This window comes from Pithys albifrons, chromosome 1 (assembly GCF_047495875.1).
Source record: "Pithys albifrons albifrons isolate INPA30051 chromosome 1, PitAlb_v1, whole genome shotgun sequence".
Taxonomy (NCBI): domain Eukaryota; kingdom Metazoa; phylum Chordata; class Aves; order Passeriformes; family Thamnophilidae; genus Pithys; species Pithys albifrons.
This window is the reverse complement of record NC_092458.1, coordinates 76649090-76675181: the sequence shown is the minus strand read 5'-3', so window position 1 is coordinate 76675181 and position 26092 is coordinate 76649090. Positions and strand designations below refer to the sequence as shown.

The 26092-nt window shown below is 47.3% G+C and overlaps 2 protein-coding genes across 5 annotated transcripts in view; both read left to right on the top strand.

Annotated features, from left to right (window-relative positions):
• The window catches only part of HEPHL1 (hephaestin like 1), a 35180-nt gene extending 30498 nt beyond the window's left edge, over positions 1 to 4682 (top strand). For all 3 annotated transcript variants that reach the window (XM_071555621.1, XM_071555630.1, XM_071555638.1), the window contains 3 exons: positions 476 to 635; positions 1905 to 1982; positions 2062 to 4682. In XM_071555621.1, the coding sequence (XP_071411722.1) occupies positions 476 to 635; positions 1905 to 1982; positions 2062 to 2264 (441 nt within the window). In that variant the 3' untranslated portion in view covers positions 2265 to 4682. The remainder of the gene's footprint in view (positions 1 to 475; positions 636 to 1904; positions 1983 to 2061) is intronic.
• Positions 4683 to 6774: 2092 nt separating this feature from the next.
• Positions 6775 to 26092, top strand: part of PANX1 (pannexin 1) — a 37334-nt gene continuing 18016 nt past the window's right edge. For both annotated transcript variants that reach the window (XR_011697863.1, XM_071555650.1), the window contains exon 1: positions 6775 to 7055. Coding sequence is in view for 1 of the 2 variants with exons in the window: in XM_071555650.1 (XP_071411751.1) it covers positions 6875 to 7055 (181 nt within the window). In the remaining variant the exon portion in view is untranslated. The remainder of the gene's footprint in view (positions 7056 to 26092) is intronic.

Sequence of the window (26092 nt, the reverse complement as noted above, 5' to 3'; positions counted from 1 at the left end):
AGTTTTGCATGTGAAGGAAATAGAAAATGAATCAGATCCTTGTAAAGCTTCTGTAACTCTGAGCCTTTTATGAAAATGAATACAGGCCACTGTTAGAGGACATTGTTTAGGTGGGTTAAAATACATGTTTACCCATGGTTATAAGGGAAAATATGGGGATGAAATTAGAGAGAGTTATGCCTGCTTAGAGTGTGCTTTTATACTGTGACACTTTGTCACAGCAAAAGTACCTAAAAAATTTGTCTTTCAAAGAAACTCTTGTGGTCATCCAGTAGTTGTATTCATCAGGAGGATTCTCCTGTTGTTACTTAATGGATTAAATGAGAGTTATCCAAAGACTGCAGTTTCCCCGGATGAGGCTCACTAGAACTGTACCAAACCCATTTGATCTGTCTTGAGGAGTTGGAAGTTTAACTGGAATATTTCAGTGCCTATGGGGTATTTGAGACAACTCTCTGGTTTTGTCTTGCCACAGACAGATAAGGACCACAGAGGAGATGTATATGACCTTTTTCCTGGGACTTTCCAGACAGTTGAACTGGTAGCAGAAAACCCTGGAACGTGGCTTCTGCACTGCCATGTAGCCGATCACATCCATGCTGGCATGGAGACAACCTACACCATCAACAAATCAGGTGCAGTATCAGAAACATCCTGGGACTCAGAGATGGTATTGCAGAACAATTGGATGGAAGGCAGGGAGGAAAAGCAGAGAGATAACGTCACCACTGCACCCTGCACTGGTGGGAAGCACCTGTACATTACTGCCATGGCCAGTCAGCACCGTCTAGGGACAGGACAAACATCCCCATAACGTGGCAAAGACAAGAATCTTTGCTGCACTCTCACCTTAAAAACAGTTGTCAAGTCCCCTTCTGAGACAGTGGCAATCTATGAACCATTAGTCATCTGCAGGTGCTGCAGAAAACATCTGCAAAGCTGAGTTTCAGCCATTTTGCCACAGAGTGTGGTGTGATGCTGGTTCCTCCCTGCGACCATGGCTGACTCGCAGAGCTGTTTGAGCTCCTCCCTGCAGAGGCAGAGACCAGATGAGGTAAAAGATATCCAGAAATTGATTGTTCATCTTGCTGAAGAAACATGATCCCTTGACTAAGGGAAAAGTTGGCAAACCTTTTGAGTGGTGCTGGTCCCTTTCACCACATGAGAGTGAAGCCAAAGGTACTTTGTGAGCCTCTCTACATCATATAACTTCACTAAACATCTGGATCCGGCATGTCCTGCCTGGGTTCCCACTGTGCTGTCCACACTCCTCTGCAGGGCTTGCAACAGCACCAGCAGGCACATCTCACATCTGTAACCATGTAGCAACAGGATTAAAACTGTTATGGCCAAATGCAGCCAAAATTCTCCTTCTGTGAACAAAATGAATTTATTTTACAACACGTATTCCATGGGCTGTGAAATGTCAAAAGAATGAGCAAATACAGAACTGAATCATGGAATTGTTTGAGTTGGAAAGGGCCTTAAAGATCACCTAGTTCAAATGCCTCTGCCATAGGCAGGAAGACCTTTCACCAGGCCTTGAACACTGCCAGGGATGGGGCATCCACAACTTCTCTGGGCAATCTGTAACCTCACCACCCTCATCACCTCATCATAAAAAAATTATTTCTCATGTCAAATCTAGATGTACCCTCTTTCAGTTTAAAACAGTTAGACCTTGTCCTATCACTACAGTAAATAACAAAGTGACATGCCTACAGAGAAGGTGGATGTTGCCCATGGAGCTGCTCAGAGCAACAGTTGTGCTGATCTAATCATGATTTCTATTCAGATCAACAAGGTAGAAATAATGAAATAAAATCAGCACTACTTTTTTCAAAAGAGAAAAGATTATTTATTAAGGCTTTCAACTTAACTATGCTTTTTTGCTTTCTGCACAGAGTGGGAAGCTCCTTCAGAAGGAGGACTCACAACTAGAACATTCAATACAACTGCAACAAATAGAACTATTGCAGAGGGTAAGGATTATTTTAAACATCATATAAAACTCTTCAGATTCATGCATGGATTTCTCCTTATCACTTTCTCTTTTATCAGATTATGACAGCAAAGGGGACAATTATTTTGGCAAAACTTTGAGTCCTGGAGAAACCAGCCTGATACTTGGAGCAATTTTTTCCATTGGACTTGTCCTGCTGTCAACAGCGTTAATCTTCTTCTGCCTCATCACCCACCAAGGAAACAGGATCCATTACATGGCTCTGCATGACAAAAGTGCACTTCTGGCAGATTCCTTGTAAATCCCCGCTTTTAATATCATTCACAGGGCTGCACTGGATTTCACAACATAGAATTATAAAATCATTAGGGTTGGAAAATACTTCTAAGATCATTGAGTCCAACCATTAACCTAATACTGCCAGGTGACCTGTTGCTTATGAAACTGGAGCAAGGCATTTGCTGATAGTCCTACCCCCTCAGCCAGCGCTCACAAGAGTGAACATGAGCTGTAGGGCTCGGCCCTGAGAGCCACATACCACCCATTTCACCACCATTTCCGCTCCTCTGGAGTTCATCTGAGCTTTGCTTGAGATCCAGCCTGGCAGCTGAGCAGAGCAGCACACCTCTTGGCATCCACATCGGCTACAGGATTTCCACAGGACTAAGGAGCAAGTGGCATGGCATCCATGTGCTCTGTGCAGAAACACGGGGTTCACGCTAGGAAAAAACACCACCAGGGACTGTTTTAAGTTGTTTGCTTCTGAAGGAGCAGGAGTTAATATTAAAGTCCCTGCAGTTTCCCAAAGTCTGGCTCAATGAATTCACCAACATTTAGGCAATTCTTCCTTCTTTTTTCCCCCTGTTAAGTGAGGAAATTTTTTTAAAATGAGATTTTTTAAGGCATTTAGGGATGTACAAATATATTTTAGCACCTGATGGGTTCAGCAGTGCCCCTGCTGTTAGTTTCTAACTAACAGCTTTTATTAATCTCTTCGAAAATCTAGTCCCGAGCAACTTCCAAGAAAGTTAGTTGACTTTGTAATTGCTGCTTGTTTTGGTCCTGATTCTGTACCTCTTCTTTGCAGTAAGCAGCACCCCGCTCCCTACGTGTAAAGAAGCAATCAGGAGGCTGTTCTTGGTGCTCTGCAAGGAAGACAGGCAGAATCAGGCCATATTTAGTGATACTTGAATGTTTATAGCTCATTTTTAGTTAGATAATGCTCATTCTTGCCTGCTCATGTCAGCTATAGGTCTTGCAGAGGAACTCCAGAACAAACACCTTCATGAACCTGTTTATCCAAAATTTTTTTGAATGTAAATTCGGGTTGCTGGGATATTTTTAAAATTTTATTATTTTATTATTTTCACTTATGTATTTTGAAGTATGTCAAATGTAGGAGACTTAACTGCACTTCTCTCTTACTGTAGAGTAATGCAGTGTCCTGCACTGATGTCCAGTCAACCAACATGTTGAAGTTTCTTGGATGTTTCTAAGTTATGTCTTAATTCTTTGTTTTCCTCACTCATTTAAGAGCACAGATGTGAGGTAGAACTGCAGGACTGAGCCAAAGTAAAATTTATATCATAGCAACAAACACAAACTCCTTCTCAAAATCTTTCAATTGAGCTGGCAAAAAGAGATGCTCTAAACCCTTTCATCTTCCTGTTTTGTAAGAAGTAAAATTGGGTCTCCAGTTCTGTGCAAAAAGACTGACTGTCTGTGCAGAACATTTGCTCTCTGTTTACATACAAAATTAAAGCCTTTCACTTAAACATGTGCTGTTAAGAAAGGAAATTATTTGGTACTTCCCTTCTAGGGTAGCTAATGTGCCTGATGTTTTAGAAACAGAGTCATAAATATCTTATTACTGAAGAAACTAGGCACCAAAAGTAATTACAACGATAATAAAAAATCCAGTTATTTGTATGAACCTCCTGGCACAGTTCTCAGCTGGATGGTGGCTGTGAAACCAGAATGAAGCTTCCAAAGGGCCCCAGGATGTCACCGCTGCTGGACCAGGTGACACAGCCTGGCACAGAGATCATGAAGCATCAATGAAAGTGTAAAGCACTGAGTTTACCATTGCCTGCCTGGTGCAGGTAGCCCTGTGCCAGCTGTGCCCTGACACCTGTGTTGAAGGACAGCATCTCTGTTGGTCTGAAGCACCAGCAGAAAACAGAGTTAAGGGACAAAATGAACAAAAGATCAAGTCATCAGAGCAGGCACATTCTCCATAGATTGCTGCAGGCCCTCAAGTATGAAAAATCTGGATTATGAACTGGGGTAGCAGTTGGGAACTGTCCTACAACTGAAATCTTGGAAGGTGAAAAATGCAATATCAACCTTCAAAAACTTCCCAGAGGAATAGGCAGCTCTGACAGCCACTCAGTGTGAACTGGCAGAAACATTCTCAGAAACAAACAAAGAAAAAAACACCACACCCCAAAACAAAAACCACTAACCAAAAAAAACCCAGAAAAGTGGACAAAGGAACAAAACAGCACATGGAAGAATTTAAACTTTTTTTTTTTTTCAAAGAAAATCATGCCTTGGGAAAGTTTTTGAAGGACTCAGTGCATAGATAGGAAACTTGGATGAATATAACCTGCTTACATTTCCATAAGATGTTTGAGAAGGTCTTCATTTACAGTTTCCTAAGGAAATGAAATCAATATGGGATGAGATGAAGAGTACATGGAGGTTAATTAACTGGTTAAAGAACAGTGCAAAGTGGTCAGATTTCATGTTGAAAGTCACTCATGGAGTGCTACAAGGACCCTTGCTCTTCACTATTTTCTGTTTTTATTGTGAAAAAGAGTGGCAAACTTGGGGGACAGTCTTAAGTATATCTAGCATGAAAAAATGAGTAAAAAAAGGACAAAATCTAGTACTGACACATTTAGAGTAGTACTTGTGGAGAAAAGCAATCCTAGCCTTATGTGCATCACACTGTCTAAGCGCATCAGAAATGGGATCTTATTTGTAATAGTTTAATGGCAACATTACTTCCAGTGCTTCAGTCCAGTGGACTGAAGGGCAATTCAACACCAGGAATCAAGAATTAAGAACAGAGCAGACCAGAAAACTACATAGTACCATTATATAAATGTCTGAGGTATCTGCATTCTGAATGCAGCATGAGTCAAATCCCTTGGCCCCATCCAGCAGAGGACACAGCAGCACAAGACCAGCAGAGAAAGAGTAAGAAAGGGAATCAGTGTTGTAGAACAGTTTCCATATGAGGAATGATTTCCTTGGATTATGACTTGGAAAAAATAGAAAGGAAAATTGAAAGCAGATAGGATAGCAATTTTATAAAGGGAGAGTTGAGTGGAGAAGGGAACAGTTTGTCCTTTTTGGCAGCAGCAATGAGCTGGGGAAGCATTGCATGAAAGCACAGCACTGGAGGTAGCTCTGCATGGGGCAGACAGCCACCTCTGTGACTCCTGGGCTGAGAGGACAGAAGATACTCCAAGTTTACAGAGGTCCTGAAACCTATAGGAAAAATAAAGGGGGAAATTAATTAAGGGTTAATAAAGGTGAAGGCACCTCACCGACTCCCTCAAAAAGTGACTTGAGAAGTGGTGATAAAGCAGTTGGGGTGGGGAAAAAAACACAGCACATGGTGGTAGGTTAGGAGCTTGGAGTTTCTGTCAGACTGGGATGGGGAGGTGTGTTCTGAGACAGCTGGGGCTCATCAGCCTGGAGCAAGTGGCTCAGTGGATCTTCACAGCATGTGCAACGGTCGATAGGAGCATAGCAAGCTCCTAGCATGGGAGCTGGGTTCTTCTTGACAGTGCCTTGTGAGACCACCTGAGCCATTGGGCACAAACTGTGACACAAGAAGTCTCCATTCAAATACTGCACCTGATTCGACACAGTCACAGACATGAGTACAGACTGGGAGGAGACCTCATTGAGAGCAGCCCTCACTGAGTCCTCTCACTGGAGGTTGTCATGCATGAAAAGCTGGGCTTGACCCCACAGTGTGTACTTGCAGCCCAGGAAAGTCAAGTGCATTCTGAGCAGCATCAGAAGCAGAGTGGCCAGCAGGGCAAGACAGGTGACACAACCTCTCTACTCTGCTCTCATGAGACCCCACCTAGAGTGCTGCATCCAGCTCTGGGGTCCCCAAAATAAGAAGGACATAGACACATTAGAGCACATCCAGACGAGGCCACAAAGATGATCTGAGCAAGGGCTGGAGCACCTCTTCTAGAAGACAGACTGAGAGTTGGAATTGTTCAGCCCAGAGAAGAGAAGGCTCTGGGGACCTCACTATGGCCACCTAGTACCTCAATGTGGCTTATAAACAAAGAGGGAAAGCGATTTTACAAGGATATCCAGTGATAGGACAAGGGGGTAATGGCTTTAAAGTGAAAAAGGGCAGGTTTAGATTATCTATTAGGAAAAAAATTCTTTGCTGTGAGGGTGGTGAGGCACTGGCACAGGTCGCCCAGAGAAGCTGTGGATGCCCCATTCCTGGAAATGTTCAAGGCCAGGCTGGAGAGACCTCTGAACAACCTGGCCTAGAGGGAGGTGTCCTTGCCCACAGCAGGGGGTTGGAACTAGATGGTCTTTAAGGCCCCTTCCAACCCCAAATATTCTGCTACTCTGTGACTCCGGGGCCACCCCTGGGCGCCCGGCACAGCCCAGCTCCCCAGTAGGCTGAACGCCTGCACCTCCCGCCATGCAGGGATGCCTATCCGCCCGGGCACGCCGCTCCCTCCCCGCCACGGCCGGGCGGTACCGCCCTGCGGGGGCGGGACCGAGCTATGCCGTGCCGGGCGGAGCCGAGCGATCCCAGCCCAGCCCAGCCCAGTCCAGCCGCGGCGTGCCGGGCCGGGCCGGGCTGTGCTGTGCCGAGTCGAGCCGAGCGGAGCCGAGCCCGGCCGCGCCGTGCCCGCCATGGCCATCGCACACATCGCCACCGAGTACGTCTTCTCCGACTTCCTGCTGAAGGAGCCGCCGGAGACGCGCTACAAAGGGCTGCGGCTGGAGCTGGCGCTGGACAAGATCGTCACCTGCATCGCCGTGGGGCTGCCGCTGCTCCTCATCTCCCTTGCCTTCGCTCAGGAGGTCTCCATCGGTAACCCCGGCAGCGCCGTCCCGGCCCGCGGCGGACAAAGGGCTCGGCGGGGCGGGCGCGGCGGAGCGGAGCGGGCTCGGGGCGGGAGGACAGCGCTCCAGGGGCATTCCCGCCCGGGGCATTCCCGGCCCGGGGCACGGGATCGGGCGCCTCTGGGCCGCGCGGAGAGCCGCCCTCCCGGAAAACAGCCTTCCCGGGGAGCATCCCTGGCAGCAGGCGGTGCCTCCGTGCGGCTCATCCAGGTGTGCTGGGCTTCCCGCCCAGCCCTCCCCGTGCCTCCCCGTGCCTCCCCGTGCCTCCCCGTGCCTCCCCGTGCCTCCCCGTGCCTCCCCGTGCCTCCCCGTGCCCTCCTCCTCCCTGGGGCATTCCCTGGCTCCAGCACCTCCCGGGCGAGAGCCCTGTCAGCCCAGCCGCCGCATCTTCTCCCATGGGAGAGATGGGGAGCGGTGGGGCCGCGCTGCTCTTTGTTTCTGAGCGCCTGGAGCGGGAGCGGCCAGCCGGGATGTGTCCCGGGAGCTGCCCGTCTGCTGGCGTTCCCGGCGCTCGGCGGGTTTTGCAGTCCGATCTCGGTGTGGTTCGGCAGCTGTCAGGGACAGGTGCCACGGAGAAGGGCTGTCAGACCCCTGCGCTTGCTCAGCGGTACCGTGGGGCTGGTCACCCGCAGGACGGGCTGTGGGAGAGCTCTCCAAAGCTTTCCCCCGCTCCGCTGCGCTTCTGCAACTGTTCCAGTTCAGCTTCTGGTGTGACTAGATAAATGAAGCTATGCTGTACAAGAGAAGGGCCAAGATTCCTAATTATTTTGCTATCTTTTTTTTTCATCCCAGCCCCAAGTGACAGAAGTGCTTATGCAGCAGCCCTTGGTGTGGAAAGTGGAACTAGATGATCTTTAAAGTCCCTTCCAACCCAAGCCTTTCTATGATTCTATACGAAATGCTCTGCATTTAAATAGCACTATATGAATGAAGATTTTAAAGGTGAATAAGCAGTACTGTCCATTTTGAGAGAGGGGTGAATAGCAGTACTTTTTCCCTTTCAGAAATAGTTTGATTTGCTGCATGTACCTGTATATTGGCATTCAGTGTTGTATACCTGATCTACATTATCTGTAGGACTGCGTCAAGTAAATGTCAGGAGAGTGGAAGCCCTAGTAGGACTGTGAATCTGTGCAAAGCCATGATGAATAGCATTAATCAGATACCACACTACTTAAGAGAGAAGATGCCCCAGACTGCTCTATTTACATCTAGCTACACACCTGTGCAGTAGATGGGGGTTTGACCCAGAGCACTGTGGCCTATGATGACTGTGCAGGGGAGTGAAGGACAACTAGGTTGGGAATACTAAGACCAGATTTGGACCCTCTGGCAGTTCTGGTCGTTCAGAAACTGGATGTATACAGCCGTATTCTGTACTCTAATCTGCTGATTTTAATTTTAGATCTGCTACTGATCCATGCATATTTCTTCCTCATAAAGCAATGAAAAAGAGGGTTTGCATTTCCATATACTAGCTTATATATGAGCCCCTTAATCCTTCTTTTTGCTTCTGCTCTAAAAGTGCTGGATCCAGTTTGAAACAGTGCCTGTTTATCAAGGTTTCTTTTATTTCTTCCATTTTCCTTCCTTACATAAAGCTTGAACACACAGTTGAGTTTGGTAAAATGTGTCTTTCTTTTAGATGAGATAAGTTCTCATCTTTCAGTTATTTCAATATTAAACTATTTCAAATTGAATCTGTGACTGCAGTAGATTCATAAAGCAGGAACTAAAATGTGTGCTGCATCTTGCTTGCAATTTTGATTATAAGCTTTATTTTGCTTATAATCCTGAGAACCTGTTAGAAGACATGAGGTTAAAAACTGAGCTCTTTTAGTTGAAAAATAAATAGGAAAATGAGTATGAAAAACACGTCAGGGCCCCGGAGTGGTGAAACTGCACCACGTGGTTTCCATATAGAAAGTGATAGTGTATCAGCCATGCTGCTATTCCGGCTGTCACCTATTTCCCACACACTCCTCACACTTCCTTGAAACTTAGCAGGTTGGCTACTTATAGGACATCCCAAAGCTGCTTCCATTAAGGCTTTTGGTAGAACACAGAGAGTCTTGGGGGCTGGATATAGCCAGTTCTGTAGGTTCTGGTGTTTAAATAGAGAGCAAGAATTGCTTTCAAACACTTCCTGATGTCATCCTGCTTTGAAAAACTCAGGAGTGCTAAACTGAGAGAAAATGTCAGGGTCCGTTTTTAGGTCTGAAAGAGAGCAACTCAGAGGTGGATGTGAGTGTTTGGTGCAAATACCTGCCTTTGGCTGCAAAAACTGAACACCCTTTCCAAAAATGAATGCTCAGCTCCTATTTCTGTTGGGATAATTGTATTCTTCCCACCTCAGATTCTCTGGGCACCTCATCCTGTCACGTTCTCTTCTCTCTCTGCTTTCCTATTCCACTGCAGTGTGGTATCAGATACCTACAATTTTCCTCCCACACGCAGTTGCTCTTAATTGTGAGAAGCAATTAAAGTGTTTACAAAGGTTTTCTGAACCCATCAAGTAGCTTTTAGTTTTGATAAAAGTTCCAGGAAATAAATGAGATTCCAGCTGAATTACAGAGGATTTCTCTGCCAGAGGCATGTAAAACCCAGCTGCTGTGCAGAGCCAGCAAGCACTGCAGAAACTCCTGGGGTTAGTGCCCACATCCCACTTCGGCACCCTTCAGGGCAGGAAGACAATGAACCTGAGTTTAGTTTTGGCTAAGTTTTAGAAACCCATGGTCAACTGCAGGTTTGTGATTTTAAGCTGGTTCTGGTAGTGTTTAGCTGTGACTGAGCTGTTCTGTTCTACGCATGGGAGTCTTAGCTGCTTGAAATCTTGCACCTGTTACCTCTTTGCATCTAGACCTTGTTTTATACCATTTTATATAATTTTATATAATTTTTTATATACTGGGAGCATGAAAATGGAAATAATGATAGGATTGTGAGGATGCTTATATTCCTTATTTTATGGCTTGGTATTATTTCCTTATATTATTTGGCAGCTGTTGGGTAAATATACTACAGATGATCAGGTATTATGGTGACAGAAACCATATAAATATAACTAAATCATCCGTTCCATGACCATATTTTTAATAAGAATAGCTCTGAGTAGGGATTGAGATTCCACTTTTTGAATTCTATGTGTGTGTACTGAGAGATGTGCTTTCTTACTGTAAACAACTTGTCTGAAGACATATTTATTCCCAAGGCAATGTTTAGAGCAGGATACTGCAGCCCTAAGCAGGTACAGTCAGATGAGCAGAGAAGAAATTGAAACAAGCTGCTCAATTTTGGCAGACGTTTCTAGCTTAGTTCTGGGAAAAGTATCAGTGGCTGGCTTGGATTGAAGCTGAAAGAAAAGCAGATGTGAGAGCTGTCCACTGACATAAATATTTGCACCTTTTCCCACAGGAAGGCAGTTGTGAATTGCTCATCTGTGCTTGTCACCAAACAATGTTGTTGGACCTTTTGTATACAACAGCTTTTGGGCACTGCTGTGCAGTGGGCAGTGTGTGCTGGCTGCCTTCACTGCAGCTTTGCATGGGAGGGGATGGCTGGGAAGGGATACCAGGAGGGAGAGAGAGAACTGGAAAGGGGAGAGAAAGGCAATTTTGTGGTGCCCACCAGCAGCCCTTACTACATGTTTGGTTTGGGTGTTGGTTGTGCATGGCTCACATGTAGCTGGGATGAAGTAATCTTCATGTTTTAGCGTTTCTATTTGTTTTATTGTATAAGAAAACACCTTAGAAACCATTTCCAGGACACAGAAACCATCATGTGTTGAGTAAAGACAACTAAGAAACTCAGTTATAATCATCATAAAAGCTCAGGTAGTGCTACTGGCTTATCAGTTGTAGCAGAATTCTGGGTTAGGAAGTGCTTGGCCACGGACCAACCCACAGCATCTGCTGTATTTAAAGCATCTTATTTCCCACAGATGCTCTCTGGTGCACCTTACCATGTTGGAGTATGCTCAAAGGTGGGAAGGCAGTGCCTTGCCCTAAGCTCTACACGCCACCAAGGTTAGTGTCCCCATTGGCCACTTTGGGCTTTCTCTGCTTAATTTCCACCTAGTTCCCAGGCAGTTTTTCTCCCCAGTTTATTTTTTTTAGTTCCCATCCCTGCAGTTGGCTGCCTGTGGGATTTGAGGTGCTTTGGCAGGCAGAAAATACAGGGTGAAGGCTGTCAATAGGGAACTCTTGGTTCTACATCCCAACAGCTTCTGTGGGTGCCACAATGGCTGCAGTCACCATCTGCAGTATTTCTTATTGCATGTCCGGTCTGTATCTCTCTACACAGGTTAATCATGTTTCTCAAATAGTCATAAGAATAAAATTTATAAAAAGGGGGGAAAAAAATTAAGTGTGAGACTAAATCACAACAAATACACAGAAAAACCCCCAGTCTTAACTCTTGAATTAGGCTTCTTTCCTCTCCTGCTACCCCCTTACTGTTTCTTCCTGCTGTTGTCCATTTCCCTCATGTTCACAGGTTGCTGAGGAGTTTTTTTGGGAAATAATCCTGTCTTGTGGCTTCTGTAAGAACTGAGGGTTAAGGTTGGGTTTTTTTAGGCCAAAGACTATTACTATGGCAGCTCCTGGTGGAGCTCCCAGTGCTGCTGAACCAGGCTCCATCCATGCTCCATCCATGATGTTTGCACACGTTGCATTTAGTTTAGCAGGATACTCTGAAACCCAGGGCATTAATGACAGAACTGAGGCAACAAGTGTGTTAGTAGTCTCAGTCTGGAGCAGCCAGACAGGCTGTGAACTTCTGTTGCGCAGGTCCCAGAAGTGGATGCTGTGCTGCTCTTTGGCATTGTAAGGAGTGCTCAGGAAAGAGCCGAAGTTCCAGCATCAGGCACAGGCCTGCCTGGGGAGCCAGGAGAAACTCATAAAAACATTTACTTTAACGTCAAGTCTAAACTGTCATTGTGTGAACATCTTCAACTGTTGGTAAGATTTTTTTTCTGTTTAATTCGAACAGATCCAGCTTTAAGTTTCCTGTGGGAATGATGGTAAGCTGGTTTTGGAGCCAGAGTAAGTTTAAAAAGCTCCATGGGCCTCTGGTGTTGCCTGAGATTTGGGTTACTACCAATGTTGAAGTGAAGCTAGATGGTCGTCATCACCATCTTGAGATGTTTCTCCTTCAGATGAAGGGAAATTTTTTTCCTTAAGTCTCACTGGTGTGAATTTAATTCACAATTTTTTTTCCCCATGAACCAGAAAACCTATTGCTCTGAAGGTGATGTTTGATAAACACCAAACTCTTTCACCCCTGCATGATTCTGAGACTTCTCTGAGAGATAACTGGCAGCCCCATGGGGAGGGAAAGATACTTGCTGGCTCTTCTGGCCCACTCCCCTTACACATTGCATCACATGAGCTTTACATTTTGCTACTACTTCATTGCCAAAGTAAACCTTAGGGAACAGGTTCTTTTCTTCGGTGCACCCATTTGTGTCTCTCCATGCTTCCTACTTTAACATGGTGTCTATTCTGTTTCACTCAACCTGCCACTTTGGTCTGTGAGAAGCATCTATAAACCTAATAAAATCATTCCTTCTGGTTCGCTCTTAATGCATGTGTGTACATACACATGTAAATTTGATTCTTCTTTGGCATGCACTGAGATATCTTTTTCATATTTTAAAGTATTTTTTAATGTTGGAGTGGAGAATGTGCCTTGGATGGTGCCTGACAGTCTGTACATTGTATATGTGTGCCTTGATTTTCTTGTTCGGGATTTTCTTTAGTGGCTACTAAAGTGCTTAATTCTTGCTAGATAAAATCAGGTGTTTGGGTATCACGGCTAGTTCATTTTGTCTTGTGGAAAATTACAGCAATAATTAATGGCTAGGTTGTCCTCCAAGCATATGTAAATCTTTTTTGCAGTGATTACAGTGTATTAGGAAAAAAATAATTATTTACTGAAGGTTTAGTCCTGTCAACTACAACCTGGTTCAGGAAAAACAGTTCAGCATATGTTTAACATGGATTCTTGGAAGTACTATATTGCAGAGAGTTAACTCTGTTAATTGGATATGTAATTCAGCAGAGGAGTGATGAGACACTGGAGAAGAAACCAGTTTGGCTTGCTGATTTTGCATTCTCTTTGGTAAAGGATGCAGCCAGAGGATGTTCAGCCCTTGGCTCATCCTGCTTTGCACCACAGCAAAGCAGTCAGATACTGAACAGGGACTGTCCTTCAGATTTGAGATTTTCCTTGGGATTCCAAGAATTTATTTTTGTAGGTAGTTTTCCTTTTTTTTTTTTGAAAACATCTATGGGGGCAGTAGGGTGGGAATGACAGAAGTCACTCACATCCTGCTCATTTAGCATTGATAGCAAAATTTCCACCTCCACCGGGCAAAAGGAGCCAGAGTAGGTCCACTGCTTGCAACTCAGTTCGGAGAAGTCCTAGCTGGGGTTGAGACATTTTCTTCTTGTCACCTGATGGTGGATTCTTCCCAAATGAACTTGCTAGAGTTAGGTAAAGCAAATGCAAAGGTGGTATCCCAGGATGGAGGACATCCAACTGTAGGACTTATACAGTGCTGTGAAGGAGCTGCAGAGGAGCCAGTTGCAGAAGAAAAGGATTGTCCTGGTACAGACATGAAGGAAGGAGCTGGAGGGTTGTTGGCAGAGTACCCATGAAGACGTGCCACAGCTGGGTGGGGTGACAGCTCGTCCTTGCTGTACTCTGGCTGCAGTGACTCAGGCTTGTACTCTGCACTTGGTTGCATGCCTGCAAGTAATTCCTGTTGCCAGTGACCAGCTCCATCTGGTAATCTTATCACACTTACAGAAGTGACACTTTATCATATGTGGCTGCACACCTATTACTGCCTTAGGTTTCTGTAGCTCTTTTGGGTGGTCTCTCTTTAGGATAACTACCATAAGTGGCATTTTTTTAATCCTTATTTATTTGCACAAGTGTAAGTCAAATCCCAGTTGCTCTCTCTCCAAAGCTGATTTAGTACCAGAGAATGATTAAAAAGAGGTGGATTGCCAAGCATAATGAGAAGTTGGCCAAAGACTGTTGTGACAACTGCTTAATGAATGCAGTCATTGTTATTCCTCATCCTTCTTGCTGTATATTTTATCTCCATGTTGTTATTATGGACTTGGCTGCTGCTTTTCTCTTTCCCTGTCTCTTACTTGTAGGAGCAAAGGATGGGTAATGGCTTCATGTCGCCAAACTAGAAGGTTGTTCCTTTGATAGCAGAGGACTAATAGCCTTTCATAAACTAGTCCTGTGCATGGCTGTGGGCAGTATGTCTGTGGAAGGCATTTGGCCCTTTGCCTACCCTCTCCTCTAATAGAAACTACAGATTTTATTTTTCACTTCCTCCAGAATCGTCCAACATAAAGTAAAGTATCTGTATAGATCTATTGCTATTATTCCTTTGGAGAGCAGAAGGAAGAAAAAATATGGAAAATTGTGACTGTTTTCAGAGACCTTTAATTATCTGTTTCTGTGTAGATTATGTACAAAAACGTGTTCTCTGTTTTAAAGTCTTAACATTACCACTGTTACTCCAAAGTTGTAACTTACATTAACAAGTGTTTACAAACAAGACTGCACTAGTCTTTACAAAACAGTACAGCTGGAGTGTCCCCAGCTTTTCTGCTTGGTGTTGAGCTCTATCTGCTTGCCTTCCAAGTCAAGTTTCCAAAGGTTTCCAGCCTCCATGCTGAAACACCAGAGATTAGAAGAGTGATGTTCACTGCTCTGCTGCAGCACTGGCCTCACTGTAGCTGTCCTGGTATGAAGCTGTGCATGTGACATTTTGGAGAAGGAAGCTGGCTGCCTTTTTGATCACTGATTTTGAAGAAGGGAGCTGTTTGCCATTTTCCTCACTCCTGCCTTTTAAACACTCCATCACTTTCAGTGGTCCCACCCATTAATGAGAATGAACACATGGAATGTGTTTCTTCTTGTGGATACACAAACATGAATAAGACAAAGTAACACCACTGCGCTCCCTTTGAAAGGGTCGCTTGTTTGCTGCTTTGCCCTGGGCATAGCCAGCAGCTGGAGGTTGGTTAAGTGATGAGAGCAGGGCATAAATGGTCCCTATCCAGTGGAGAGCAGACACTCAAACTGCCTTTTTCTTTTTTTTTCTTTGAATGTATTTTCTTTTTTATTTTTTTTCTAATCTGCAGTATATTATTTCTTGAGCTTCCACAGATAATAGAAATCTGCTGGAAAGCAGAAACTCCCAAAGCTTTGTGAGGGAGCAAGTGTTTGTCTGGTGCCAACTTTGCTAAATCACATGGGCTCTGCTATCATAAACAGTAGCTTGTTTTCCATAAGGGAGGCTTGTGTCAGGGCAGACCATGATGATCAAACCATGTCCTTATGATACTACAGCCTTAGAAAGAATTATAATAGTGTCTCATATGGGAAGGCTTTTATTCATAAAGCTCTTTGACTATGCTACATTGTAAAGAGGCTGTACAAGTTACTAGGCGAGTGCTGTTGGTTCCTTCTCCAAAAGACGTTCTTATTCTCTGAAAGCTAAACAAGCAAAAAGACATAACAAATGATGCAATCATATTAAATACCTATCCCATAAAGCACAGAGAGCAATGCCATTAGCACTAACTTTGATGAATGTATTAAGAGGTGTCCTAGTTCAGCAGGAGGGACCAGCTAACCCTGTGTGGGGGTGATCAAAGCTGTGTATTCTACCCCCTCTAATCATTCCCCAAGGACAATGGGCCATTAGCAGCAGCTGCCCAGGGAGCCATTATCACCTTCACACCCAGCCTGAGGGGGGCGGAGCTGCTAATGGGCCATCAACAGCTCAACACCCCCTGGCTCCCAGAGTCAATCACCCATTGTGTGAGTCCCCGCCCAGGGGGAGGGACTGAGTGCTCCCTGAGGGTACATAAGGGATGGGTAAGAAGACCTCAGGGACTTCTCGTCGGATCCAGAGCAGCAGCAGGACCTCGACAGCAGGAGATCACCGCTCTCGCCCAGACCACAGCCCTCGCCTGCACCAACAGGTCTTTCTTTTCCTTTTGCTCTGGACTTGGGGGAGCCACAGGGGTCTCAGCACAAGGGCAAACAAACCCCCTTGGGTTTGTGCCCCAGGACACTGGGTTGTACTGCTGGGGTATTGTGAGTTGAAAGCAATTTCCCTTGTGTGTCAGTGTTGCTATAATAATATTATTATTAAATTTTAGCTCTGACTTATAATCTCTCTCGTGGTGAGTTCATTCTCCCTTGCTGGTTCACCTTCAAACCAGCACAACTTTTGGCGCCCAACGTGGGGCACGAGAGAGAAGTCAGAACTACAATTTCATTTTGTGTATTTGGGTACAGAAACTCCCTGACTACCATGTTGCTTGATGCATTCATGTGGATGGTGTATCTGGGCCTGTTCATATTTCGACACATGGGGAACCATGTGCCTGTTTTGATGCTCTCTTTAATACCAGGGAGAAGGATCAAAATTGCTTTATTAATATACTATGTTTATGTTGTCATAACATCAGAAGCAATGAATTTCATTGTGAATGTATATTCAGTCTGGTCTGCCTGTCCTGGTTTGGGTTGTTACCTCTGGGGTCTCATTAAAAATAGCACCCAGACTGTGGGGAAAACAGGCGGAGATGGTTACTTCCACCTTTTCACCTCTGCTACAACAATCATTGAAAATATTGAGCTTCCTTTTGATGTTAGGGACAGCATAATCTTGCTGTTAGTGTTGCTTTGTCTCCTCTGTACTGTATACACCATGTTTAGGGTCAGAACTGGGCTCTCTAAGGAGACTTGCTGGAGGCCTGCCCTGGGAGCGGATGATGTTGAGTGGCACGGGAAGTGGGAAGATATGGGCCAGTATTTGGAGACCTTCTCTCCTCAAATGATCTGGAAATTCACCCCGGAACAACTGCAGGACCCTGCCAAAATGCTAAGCTATGTGAAAGGAAGATGCTCTGGTAGTCCCAGAGATGTGCAGCTCACAGCAACCTGCTGGGCCCTGGCCACTGCCTACCGCACACTGCTTGGTGTGGTACAGCATCATCAGGAGGAGGAGAAAAGGAGCAAATCCACAGGCACCATGTCCACCCAAACCACGTCTGAGCCAGTGAGGAAGAGAGATACATCAATCAGCACCATGTCCAGCCAGACCATGACTGAGCCAGAGAGGAAGAGAGATACATCAACTAGCGCCATGTCCACCCAGACCATGACTGAGCCAGAGAGGAAGAGAGATACATCAACTAGCGCCATGTCCACCCAGACCATAGAATCATAGAATCATAGAATCGATTGGGTTGGAAAAGACCTCCAAGATCATCGAGTCCAACCCTTGGTCCAACTCTAGCTCATTTACTAGATCATGGCACCCAGCGCCACGTCCAATCTGCATTTAAAGATCTCTAGGGATGGTGAATCCACCACCTCTCCGGGCAGCCCATTCCAATGCCTGATTACTCTCTCTGTAAAAAATTTTTTTCTGATATCCAACTTAAATTTCCCCTGGCAGAGCTTAAGCCCATGCCCCCTTGTTCTATTGCTGAGTGCCTGGGAGAAGAGACCAGCCCCCACCTGGCTATAACTTCCCTTCAGGTAGTTATAGACAGTGATGAGGTCACCTCTGAGCCTCCTCTTCTCCAGGCTAAACAACCCCAGCTCCCTCAGCCTCTCCCCATAGGACTTGTGCTCCAGTCCCTTCACCAGCCTTGTTGCTCTTCTCTGGACCCGCTCCAGCATCTCAATATCCTTTCTGAACTGAGGGGCCCAGAACTGAACACAGTACTCAAGGTGTGGCCTCACCAATGCAGAGTACAGGGGAAGGATCACTTCCCTGGTCCTGCTGGCCACGCTATTTTTGATACAGGACAGGATCCCATTGGCCTTCTTGGCCACCTGGGCACACTGTTGACTCATGTTGAGCTTCCTGTCAATTAGTACTCCAAGGTCCTTTTCTGCCTGGCTGCTCTCCAGCCACTCTGTGCCCAGCCTGTAGCGCTGCAGGGGGTTGTTGTGGCCAAAGTGCAGGACCCGGCACTTGGCCTTGTTGAACTTCATCCCATTGGAATCAGCCCATCTCTCAAGTCTATCCAGATCCCTCTGCAGAGCCCTCCTGCCTTCCAGCAGGTCGACACTCCCTCCCAACTTGGTGTCATCAGCAAATTTGCTGATGATGGACTCAATCCCCTCATCTAAATCATCAATAAAGATGTTAAACAGGACTGGACCCAACACAGACCCCTGGGGAACACCACTGGTGACTGGCCGCCAGCTGGATGCAGCTCCGTTCACCAGCACTCTCTGGGCCCGACCCTCCAGCCAGCTCTTAATCCAGGAGAGGGTACACTTGTCCAGGCCATGGGCTACCAGCTTTTTCAGGAGTATATTATGGGAGACAGTATCAAAGGCCTTGCTGAAGTCCAGATAGACCACATCCACAGCCTTCCCCTCATCCACCAGGTGGGTCACCTGATCGTAGAAAGAGATCAGGTTGGTCAGACAGGACCTGCCCCTCCTAAACCCATGCTGGCTGGGTCTAATCCCTTGTCCACCCTGAAGGTGCTGTGTGATTGCACTCAGGATGAACTGCTCCATAACCCTGCCAGGCACAGAGGTCAGGCTGACAGGCCTGTAGTTGCCAGGGTCCTGCTTGCAGCCCTTTTTGTGGATTGGGGTGACATTGGCCAACCTCCAATCATCTGGGACCTCCCCAGAGAGCCAGGACTGTTGGAAGATCATGGAGAGCGGTTTGGCAAGCTCTTCTGCCAGCTCCTTCATCACCCTGGGATGGATCCCATCTGGTCCCATAGACTTGTTAGGATCCAGCTGGCTCAGTAAGTCAGTAACTATTTCCTCCTGGAATACAGGAGGGGTATTCAGCTCCCTCTCCCTGTCTACCAGCTCCAGAGGCCAGTTGTCTTGAGGGCCACCTGTCTTACTGGTGAAAACTGAGGCAAAGTAGGTGTTAAGTACCTCAGCCTTCTCCTCATCTTCCTTAACTATATTTCCCTCCAAGTCCAACAGAGAATGGAGGTTTTCCTTGCCCCTCTTTTTGTTATTAATGTATTTATAAAAGGACTTTTTGTTATCCCTAACTGAAATAGCCAAATTTACTTCAAATTCCACTTTTCTTTCCCTAATTTTTTTCCTGCATGACCTAGCTCTATCTGTAAATTCTTCATAAGTAGCCAGCCCTTTTTTCCATAGTCTGTAAACTTTCTTTTTATCCCTGATTTCTTGCAGAATCTCCCTATTTAACCAAGCTGGCTGTCTTCCCCTCCGGCTGGCCTTTCGGCACACTGGGACAGCCTGTTGCTGTGCATTCAAAATCTCCCTCTTAAAACATGTCCATCCCTCCTGGACCCCCTTACCTTTAAGGGTTGTTTCCCAGGGTATGGTCTGAATCAGTTCTTTGAATAGGCCAAAATCTGCTCTCCGAAAGTCCAAGGCAGAGGTTTTAATGGTGACTCTCCTTACATCCCTGAGGACTGAAAATTCTATTATTTCATGGTCACTATGCCCCAGGCGGCCTCCAACCACTACATCATCTACCAGCCCCTCTCTGTTTGTAAATAGTAGGTCTAGCAGGGCCTTCCCCCTGGTAGGCTCATTTACCAGTTGATGAAGGAAATTGTCCTCTATACACTCCAGGAACCTCCTTGACTGCCTCTTCTCTGCAGTATGAAGCTCCCAGCAGATATCTGGCAGGTTAAAGTCACCCACAAGAACAAGGGCTGGAGACTTTGAGACATCTGCCAGCTGCTTGTAGAATAATTCATCCCCTTCATCATCCTGGTTGGGTGGTCTGTAACAGACACCCACAAGGGTGTCAGCCTTGTTGGCCTTGCCCCTGATTCTGGCCCACAGGCACTCAACCTTGTCACTGCTGACCTCAACTTCAACAGAGTCAAGAGACTCTCTAACATATAAAGCCACCCCTCCACCTCTCCTTCCCTGCCTGTCTTTTCTGAAGAGCTTGTAGCCCCCCATAGCAGCACTCCAGTCATGTGATTCATCCCACCACGTTTCTGTGACAGCAACTATGTCATAGTTTTCCTGCTGCACTATGGCTTCCAGCTCCTCTTGTTTGTTTCCCATACTGCGTGCATTGGTGTACATGCACTTCAGCTGGGCCATTGATTTCATTCCCAACTCAGGCTCTATGCTCTTAGGCCTGTCTCTGGAGAGCCCAGTTGCCGTCCCTTCCCCCTTCAAACCTAGTTTAAAGCCCTCCTAACTAACCCTGCCAACTTATGGGCTACAGTTCTTTTGCCCTCCCTAGATAAATGAAGCCCATCTGCTTTGATGAGACTGGGCAACACGGAGTTCGCGCCATGATCAAAAAACCCAAAATTTTGACGATAGCACCATCCCCTAAGCCACCTGTTGGTAAGCTGGGCTTTCCTAAACCTCTCCTCATTCATCCCAGCTAGCACAGGAACTGAGGCAATTACTACCTGTGCTCCTGTCCCCTGAAGAGATCGGGTCAGTGCCTTGAAATCTTTTTTAATTACTCTGGTACTCCTTTTATTAATGTCATCACTTCCAACCTGGACAACCAACAGTGGGTAATAGTCTGAGGGTTGGATAAGTTTAGGAAGTTTTTTGGTAACATCCCTCACCCTGGCCCCAGGAAGGCAGCAAACTTCCCTGTGGGACGGGTCTGGCCGACATATAGGGCCCTCAGTTCCTCTCAGAAGGGAGTCACCTATTACAACAACCCTTCTCTTTTTTCTCTTACCTGTAGTCGTAACCCGTCCGGTAGGCTGGGGGTAACCAGAAGATCTTGTAGATAGATCCTCCTCCTGACTGTCCTCCAACAGACTGCCCGAGTCCAGGGCCATATACCTGTTTTTTAAGGGCACCCTGGCAGGTGAAAGGGGTCGAGAGGGGGTGTTTTTGCCTCTCTGACCAGGCACCTGTTTCCATTCATCCCCAACCCTATGGTTTGTTCCGTCTGCCTGATGGCAGGAGGGGCTGGGCTTCACCACCTCCTGCTGGGCTTCCTTAGGGGTGGAAAGGGTGTGACTCCACCAGTCAATTTCCCTTTCACTCTCCCTTATGTTTCTGAGCCTATCAACCTCTTCCTTTAGCTCTGCCACCAGACCCAGCAAATCGTTCACCTGCTCACATCGTATGCAGGCACTTCTCATACTGTCCTCTGGTAGTAGGTCCAGGCTCAGACAGTCTATGCAGCCGGAGGCCTGAGTGGCTGCATCCTTTTTAGAGGGTTCTGTCTGTATTGACACCCCTCTACTGGTGACAGGAGCAACAGCTTTCATTTTTCTGGGAGGCATGACTGCCTTAAGCTGGGGGGAAAGGTAGAAAGAGACAAAGAAACAAATGAACAGAGGAGAGAAAAAAAAAAAAAAAAAAAAAAAAAAAAAAAAAGCTGCAGAAATACCTAGGCTTCTGCCCTGCCTGTTTGCCCTGCCTGTGCGAACTGCCGTGCAAACTGCCGTGCCACGCCCTCACAGACGTGCCACGCCCCTGTTTGCCCGCTCCTGTTCGCCGCGCTCCGGGTCGCTTGCGCTCCCTAGAGATGTTCTTAAAGCCTTCTCACTCTCCTGCTAACGAGCAAGCCCCGCCTCCAACTCCCCTCTGAGTCACCTGCTGATAGCTGAAGGAGCAGCAAACAAAGCCTGCCAGGGAATGAGCCAAGCAGCTCCCTTCCCTCCCTTTAAAGCCTTCTCACTCTCCTGCTAACGAGCAAGCACCGCCTCCAACTCCCCTCTGAGTCACCTGCTGATAGCTGAAGGAGCAGCAAACAAAGCCTGCCAGGGAATGAGCCAAGCAGCTCCCTTCCCTCCCTTTAAAGCCTTCTCACTCTCCTGCTAACGAGCAAGCACCGCCTCCAACTCCCCTCTGAGTCACCTGCTGATAGCTGAAGGAGCAGCAAACAAAGCCTGCCAGGGAATGAGCCAAGCAGCTCCCTTCCCTCCCTTTAAAGCCTTCTCACTCTCCTGCTAACGAGCAAGCCCCGCCTCCAACTCCCCTCTGAGTCACCTGCTGATAGCTGAAGGAGCAGCAAACAAAGCCTGCCAGGGAATGACTGAGCCAGAGAGGAAGAGAGATACATCAACCAGCGCCATGTCCACCCAGACCATGGAGGAGCCAGAAGGACAACAGAAACCGATAGCAGTTGCCCCTGTCCAGAAAAGAAAATCAAAGACCAAATCAGTTCGTATAGTGCATGACGAGGAAGAGTCAGGACCTTCATCTCAAGCAGAAGAAATGGAGCCAGAAATAATCACCCGGTCCCTATCCCTGGGAGAGCTGCGTGAGCTCCGGAGAGAGTTCACACGACAGGCAAATGAGTCCATCTTGACCTGGCTACTTCGAATCTGGGATGCTGCAGCCAATGATACCATTCTAGATGGGAGTGAGGCAAGGCAGCTGGGATCCCTGTCTCGAGATGTTGTCATTGATCAGGGCATTGGAAAGAGACAGGAAACTCTCAGCCTCTGGCGGCGACTGTTGTCAAGCGTGAGGGAGAGATATCTTTGTAAGGAGGACCTCCACGTACAGCAAGGACAGTGGAACACGATGGAACAAGGTATCCGGTGCTTAAGGGAATTAGCCGTACTGGAGATAATCTTTTCAGAGGATGAGAGATTCCCTAAAAGTCCAGATGGTGTCCAGTGCACATCCCAGATGTGGTTAAAATTTGCACGACTTGGGCCAGAAATGTATTCTCGCTACCTTGCAACATTGCAGTGGAGAGAGGGAGAAGACAAGGTGGGTGCACTGGTCAGCAAACTCAGGATTTATGAAGACACTGTCACTGCTCCATTACGAGCCCATGTCTCAGCTGTGGAAACAAAACTGGCTGAACTGGAAGAGAAGATTAAGGAAGGACTCTTCCATATCTCTCCAGAACAAACAAGAGTCTCCGCCATCAGAAGCAGGCGTCTTCCAGCTAAGGAGAAAGGGTACACTCCACGCGGCAATCTGTGGTTTTACCTCCATGAGCATGGAGAAGATATGAGGAAGTGGGATGGGAAACCCACCTCTTCCTTAGCAGCTCGGGTACGTGAATTGCAAAGAGGCACAGCTAACACAGGGAATTCTTCAAGGTTGAAGGCTGCTCCGGTCTCTCGTGGGCAAGGCTCCAGACAGTATAGGAATGATGATGTTATGCCCGATCCTCTTGAAGGAACCTCCCGGTCATATTCACAGGGAGAGCGCAGTGAATACCATGACCAGAACTAGGGGGGCCCTGCCTCTAGCCAGGTAGAGGAGAGGGACAATCGGGTTTATTGGACTGTGTGGATTCGGTGGCCTGGCTCATCAGACCCACAGAAATACAAAGCTTTAGTGGACACTGGCGCACAATGCACGTTGATGCCATCAGGATACGTCGGGGCAGAATCCATCTCTATTTCTGGGGTGACAGGGGGATCCCAACAGCTGACTGTACTGGAAGCTGAAGTCAGCTTGACTGGGAAGGAATGGCATAGACACCCCATTGTGACTGGTCCAGAAGCCCCGTGTATCCTTGGCATAGACTACCTGAGGAATGGATATTTCAAAGACCCAAAGGGACTGCGTTGGGCCTTTGGCATAGCTGCTGTGGAGACAGAGGAAATCAGACAGCTGAGCACCTTGCCTGGCCTCTCAGAGGACCCTTCTGCTATAGGACTGCTGAAAGTTGAAGAACAATTGGTACCGCTGGCCACAGCCACAGTGCACCGTCGGCAATACCGCACTGACCGAGACTCTGTGACCCCCATACACAAGATGATTCATGAGCTGGAGAGCCAAGGGGTGGTCAGCAAGACTCACTCACCCTTTAATAGCCCCATATGGCCAGTACGAAAGTCCAGTGGAGAGTGGAGGCTGACGGTGGATTACCGTGGTCTCAATGAGGTCACACCCCCCCTGAGTGCCGCTGTGCCGGACATGCTGGAGCTTCAGTATGAGCTGGAGTCCAAGGCAGCCAAGTGGTATGCCACCATCGACATTGCCAATGCCTTTTTCTCCATTCCGTTGGCAGCAGAGTGCAGGCCGCAGTTCGCTTTCACCTGGAAGGGGGTGCAGTACACCTGGAATCGACTGCCCCAGGGGTGGAAACACAGTCCCACCATTTGCCATGGACTGATCCAGACTGCATTGGAAAAGGGTGAGGCTCCAGAACATCTACAGTACATCGATGACATCATTGTATGGGGGAACACAGCAGGGGAGGTTTTTGAGAAAGGAAAGAAGATAATCCAGATTCTCCTAAGAGCTGGTTTTGCCATTAAACGAAGTAAGGTCAAGGGACCTGCTCAGGAAATTCAGTTCCTAGGAGTGAAGTGGCAAGACGGGCGTCGTCAGATTCCAACAGAGGTGATCAACAAAATAGCAGCTATGTCCCCACCGACCAGCAAGAAGGAAACTCAGGCTTTCCTAGGCGCCGTGGGCTTTTGGAGGATGCATATCCCTGAGTACAGTCAGATTGTAAGCCCTCTCTACCTTGTGACACGGAAGAAAAATGATTTCCAGTGGGGCCCTGAACAACAACAAGCCTTTGAGCAGATTAAACAGGAGATTACCCATGCAGTAGCCCTTGGGCCAGTCAGGACAGGACAGGATGTGAAGAATGTGCTCTACACTGCAGCCGGGGAGAATGGCCCATCCTGGAGCCTCTGGCAGAAAGTACCTGGGGAGACTCGAGGACGACCGCTGGGATTCTGGAGCCGGGGATACAAAGGATCTGAGGCCATCTACACCCCAACTGAGAAAGAGATCCTGGCAGCTTATGAAGGAGTTCGAGCTGCCTCAGAAGTGATTGGCACTGAGGCACAGCTCATCCTGGCACCCCGACTACCAGTGTTGGGCTGGATGTTCAAAGGAAAAGCTCCTTCTACCCATCACGCCACTGATGCCACATGGAGTAAGTGGATCGCTCTGATCACGCAGCGAACCCGGATAGGGAATCCTAATCGCCCTGGGATTTTGGAAATCATCACCAACTGGCCAGAAGGTGAGAGTTTCGGATTGTCCTCTGAAGAAGAAGAGGAGCAGGTGACACGAGCTGAGGAGGCCCCACCATATAACCAGCTACCAGAAGAGGAGAAGCGATATGCTCTCTTCACAGATGGCTCTTGCCGCATTGTAGGGACAAGCCGGAAATGGAAAGCAGCTGTATGGAGTCCTACACGTCGAGTTGCAGAAGCGACTGAAGGACAGGGTGGATCAAGTCAGGTTGCAGAGCTGAAAGCTGTTCAGCTGGCTTTGGATATCGCTGAACGAGAGAAGTGGCCAAGACTCTACCTTTACACTGACTCGTGGATGGTGGCCAATGCTCTGTGGGGATGGCTGGAGCGCTGGAGAAAGGCCGGCTGGCAGCGCAAAGGGAAACCCATCTGGGCGGCTGAGATGTGGCAGGACATCGCTGCCCGGGTAGAGAAGCTGAGTGTGAAGGTCCGTCACGTAGATGCTCATGTACCCAAGAGCCGGGCTAATGAGGAGCATCGTAACAACGAACAGGTGGATCGAGCTGCCAAGATTGAAGTCTCTCAGGTAGATCTGGATTGGCAGCATAAAGGTGAATTGTTTCTAGCCCGATGGGCCCATGATGCCTCTGGTCATCAAGGCAGAGATGCGACATACAGATGGGCTCGTGACCGAGGGGTGGATCTAACCATGGACAGTGTCTCACAGGTTATCCATGACTGTGACACATGTGCTGCCATCAAGCAGGCCAAGCGGGTGAAGCCTCTATGGTATGGTGGACGGTGGTCGAAATACAGGTATGGGGAAGCCTGGCAAGTTGATTACATCACACTTCCCCAAACACGCCAAGGCAAGCGCTATGTGCTGACCATGGTAGAGGCAACCACTGGATGGCTGGAGACATACCCCGTATCTCACGCCACTGCCCGGAATACCATCCTGGGCCTTGAGAAACAAGTCCTGTGGAGACACGGCACCCCAGAGAGAATAGAGTCTGACAACGGCACCCACTTCAAGAACAGCCTCATAGACACCTGGGCCAGAGAGCACGGCATTGAGTGGGTGTATCATATC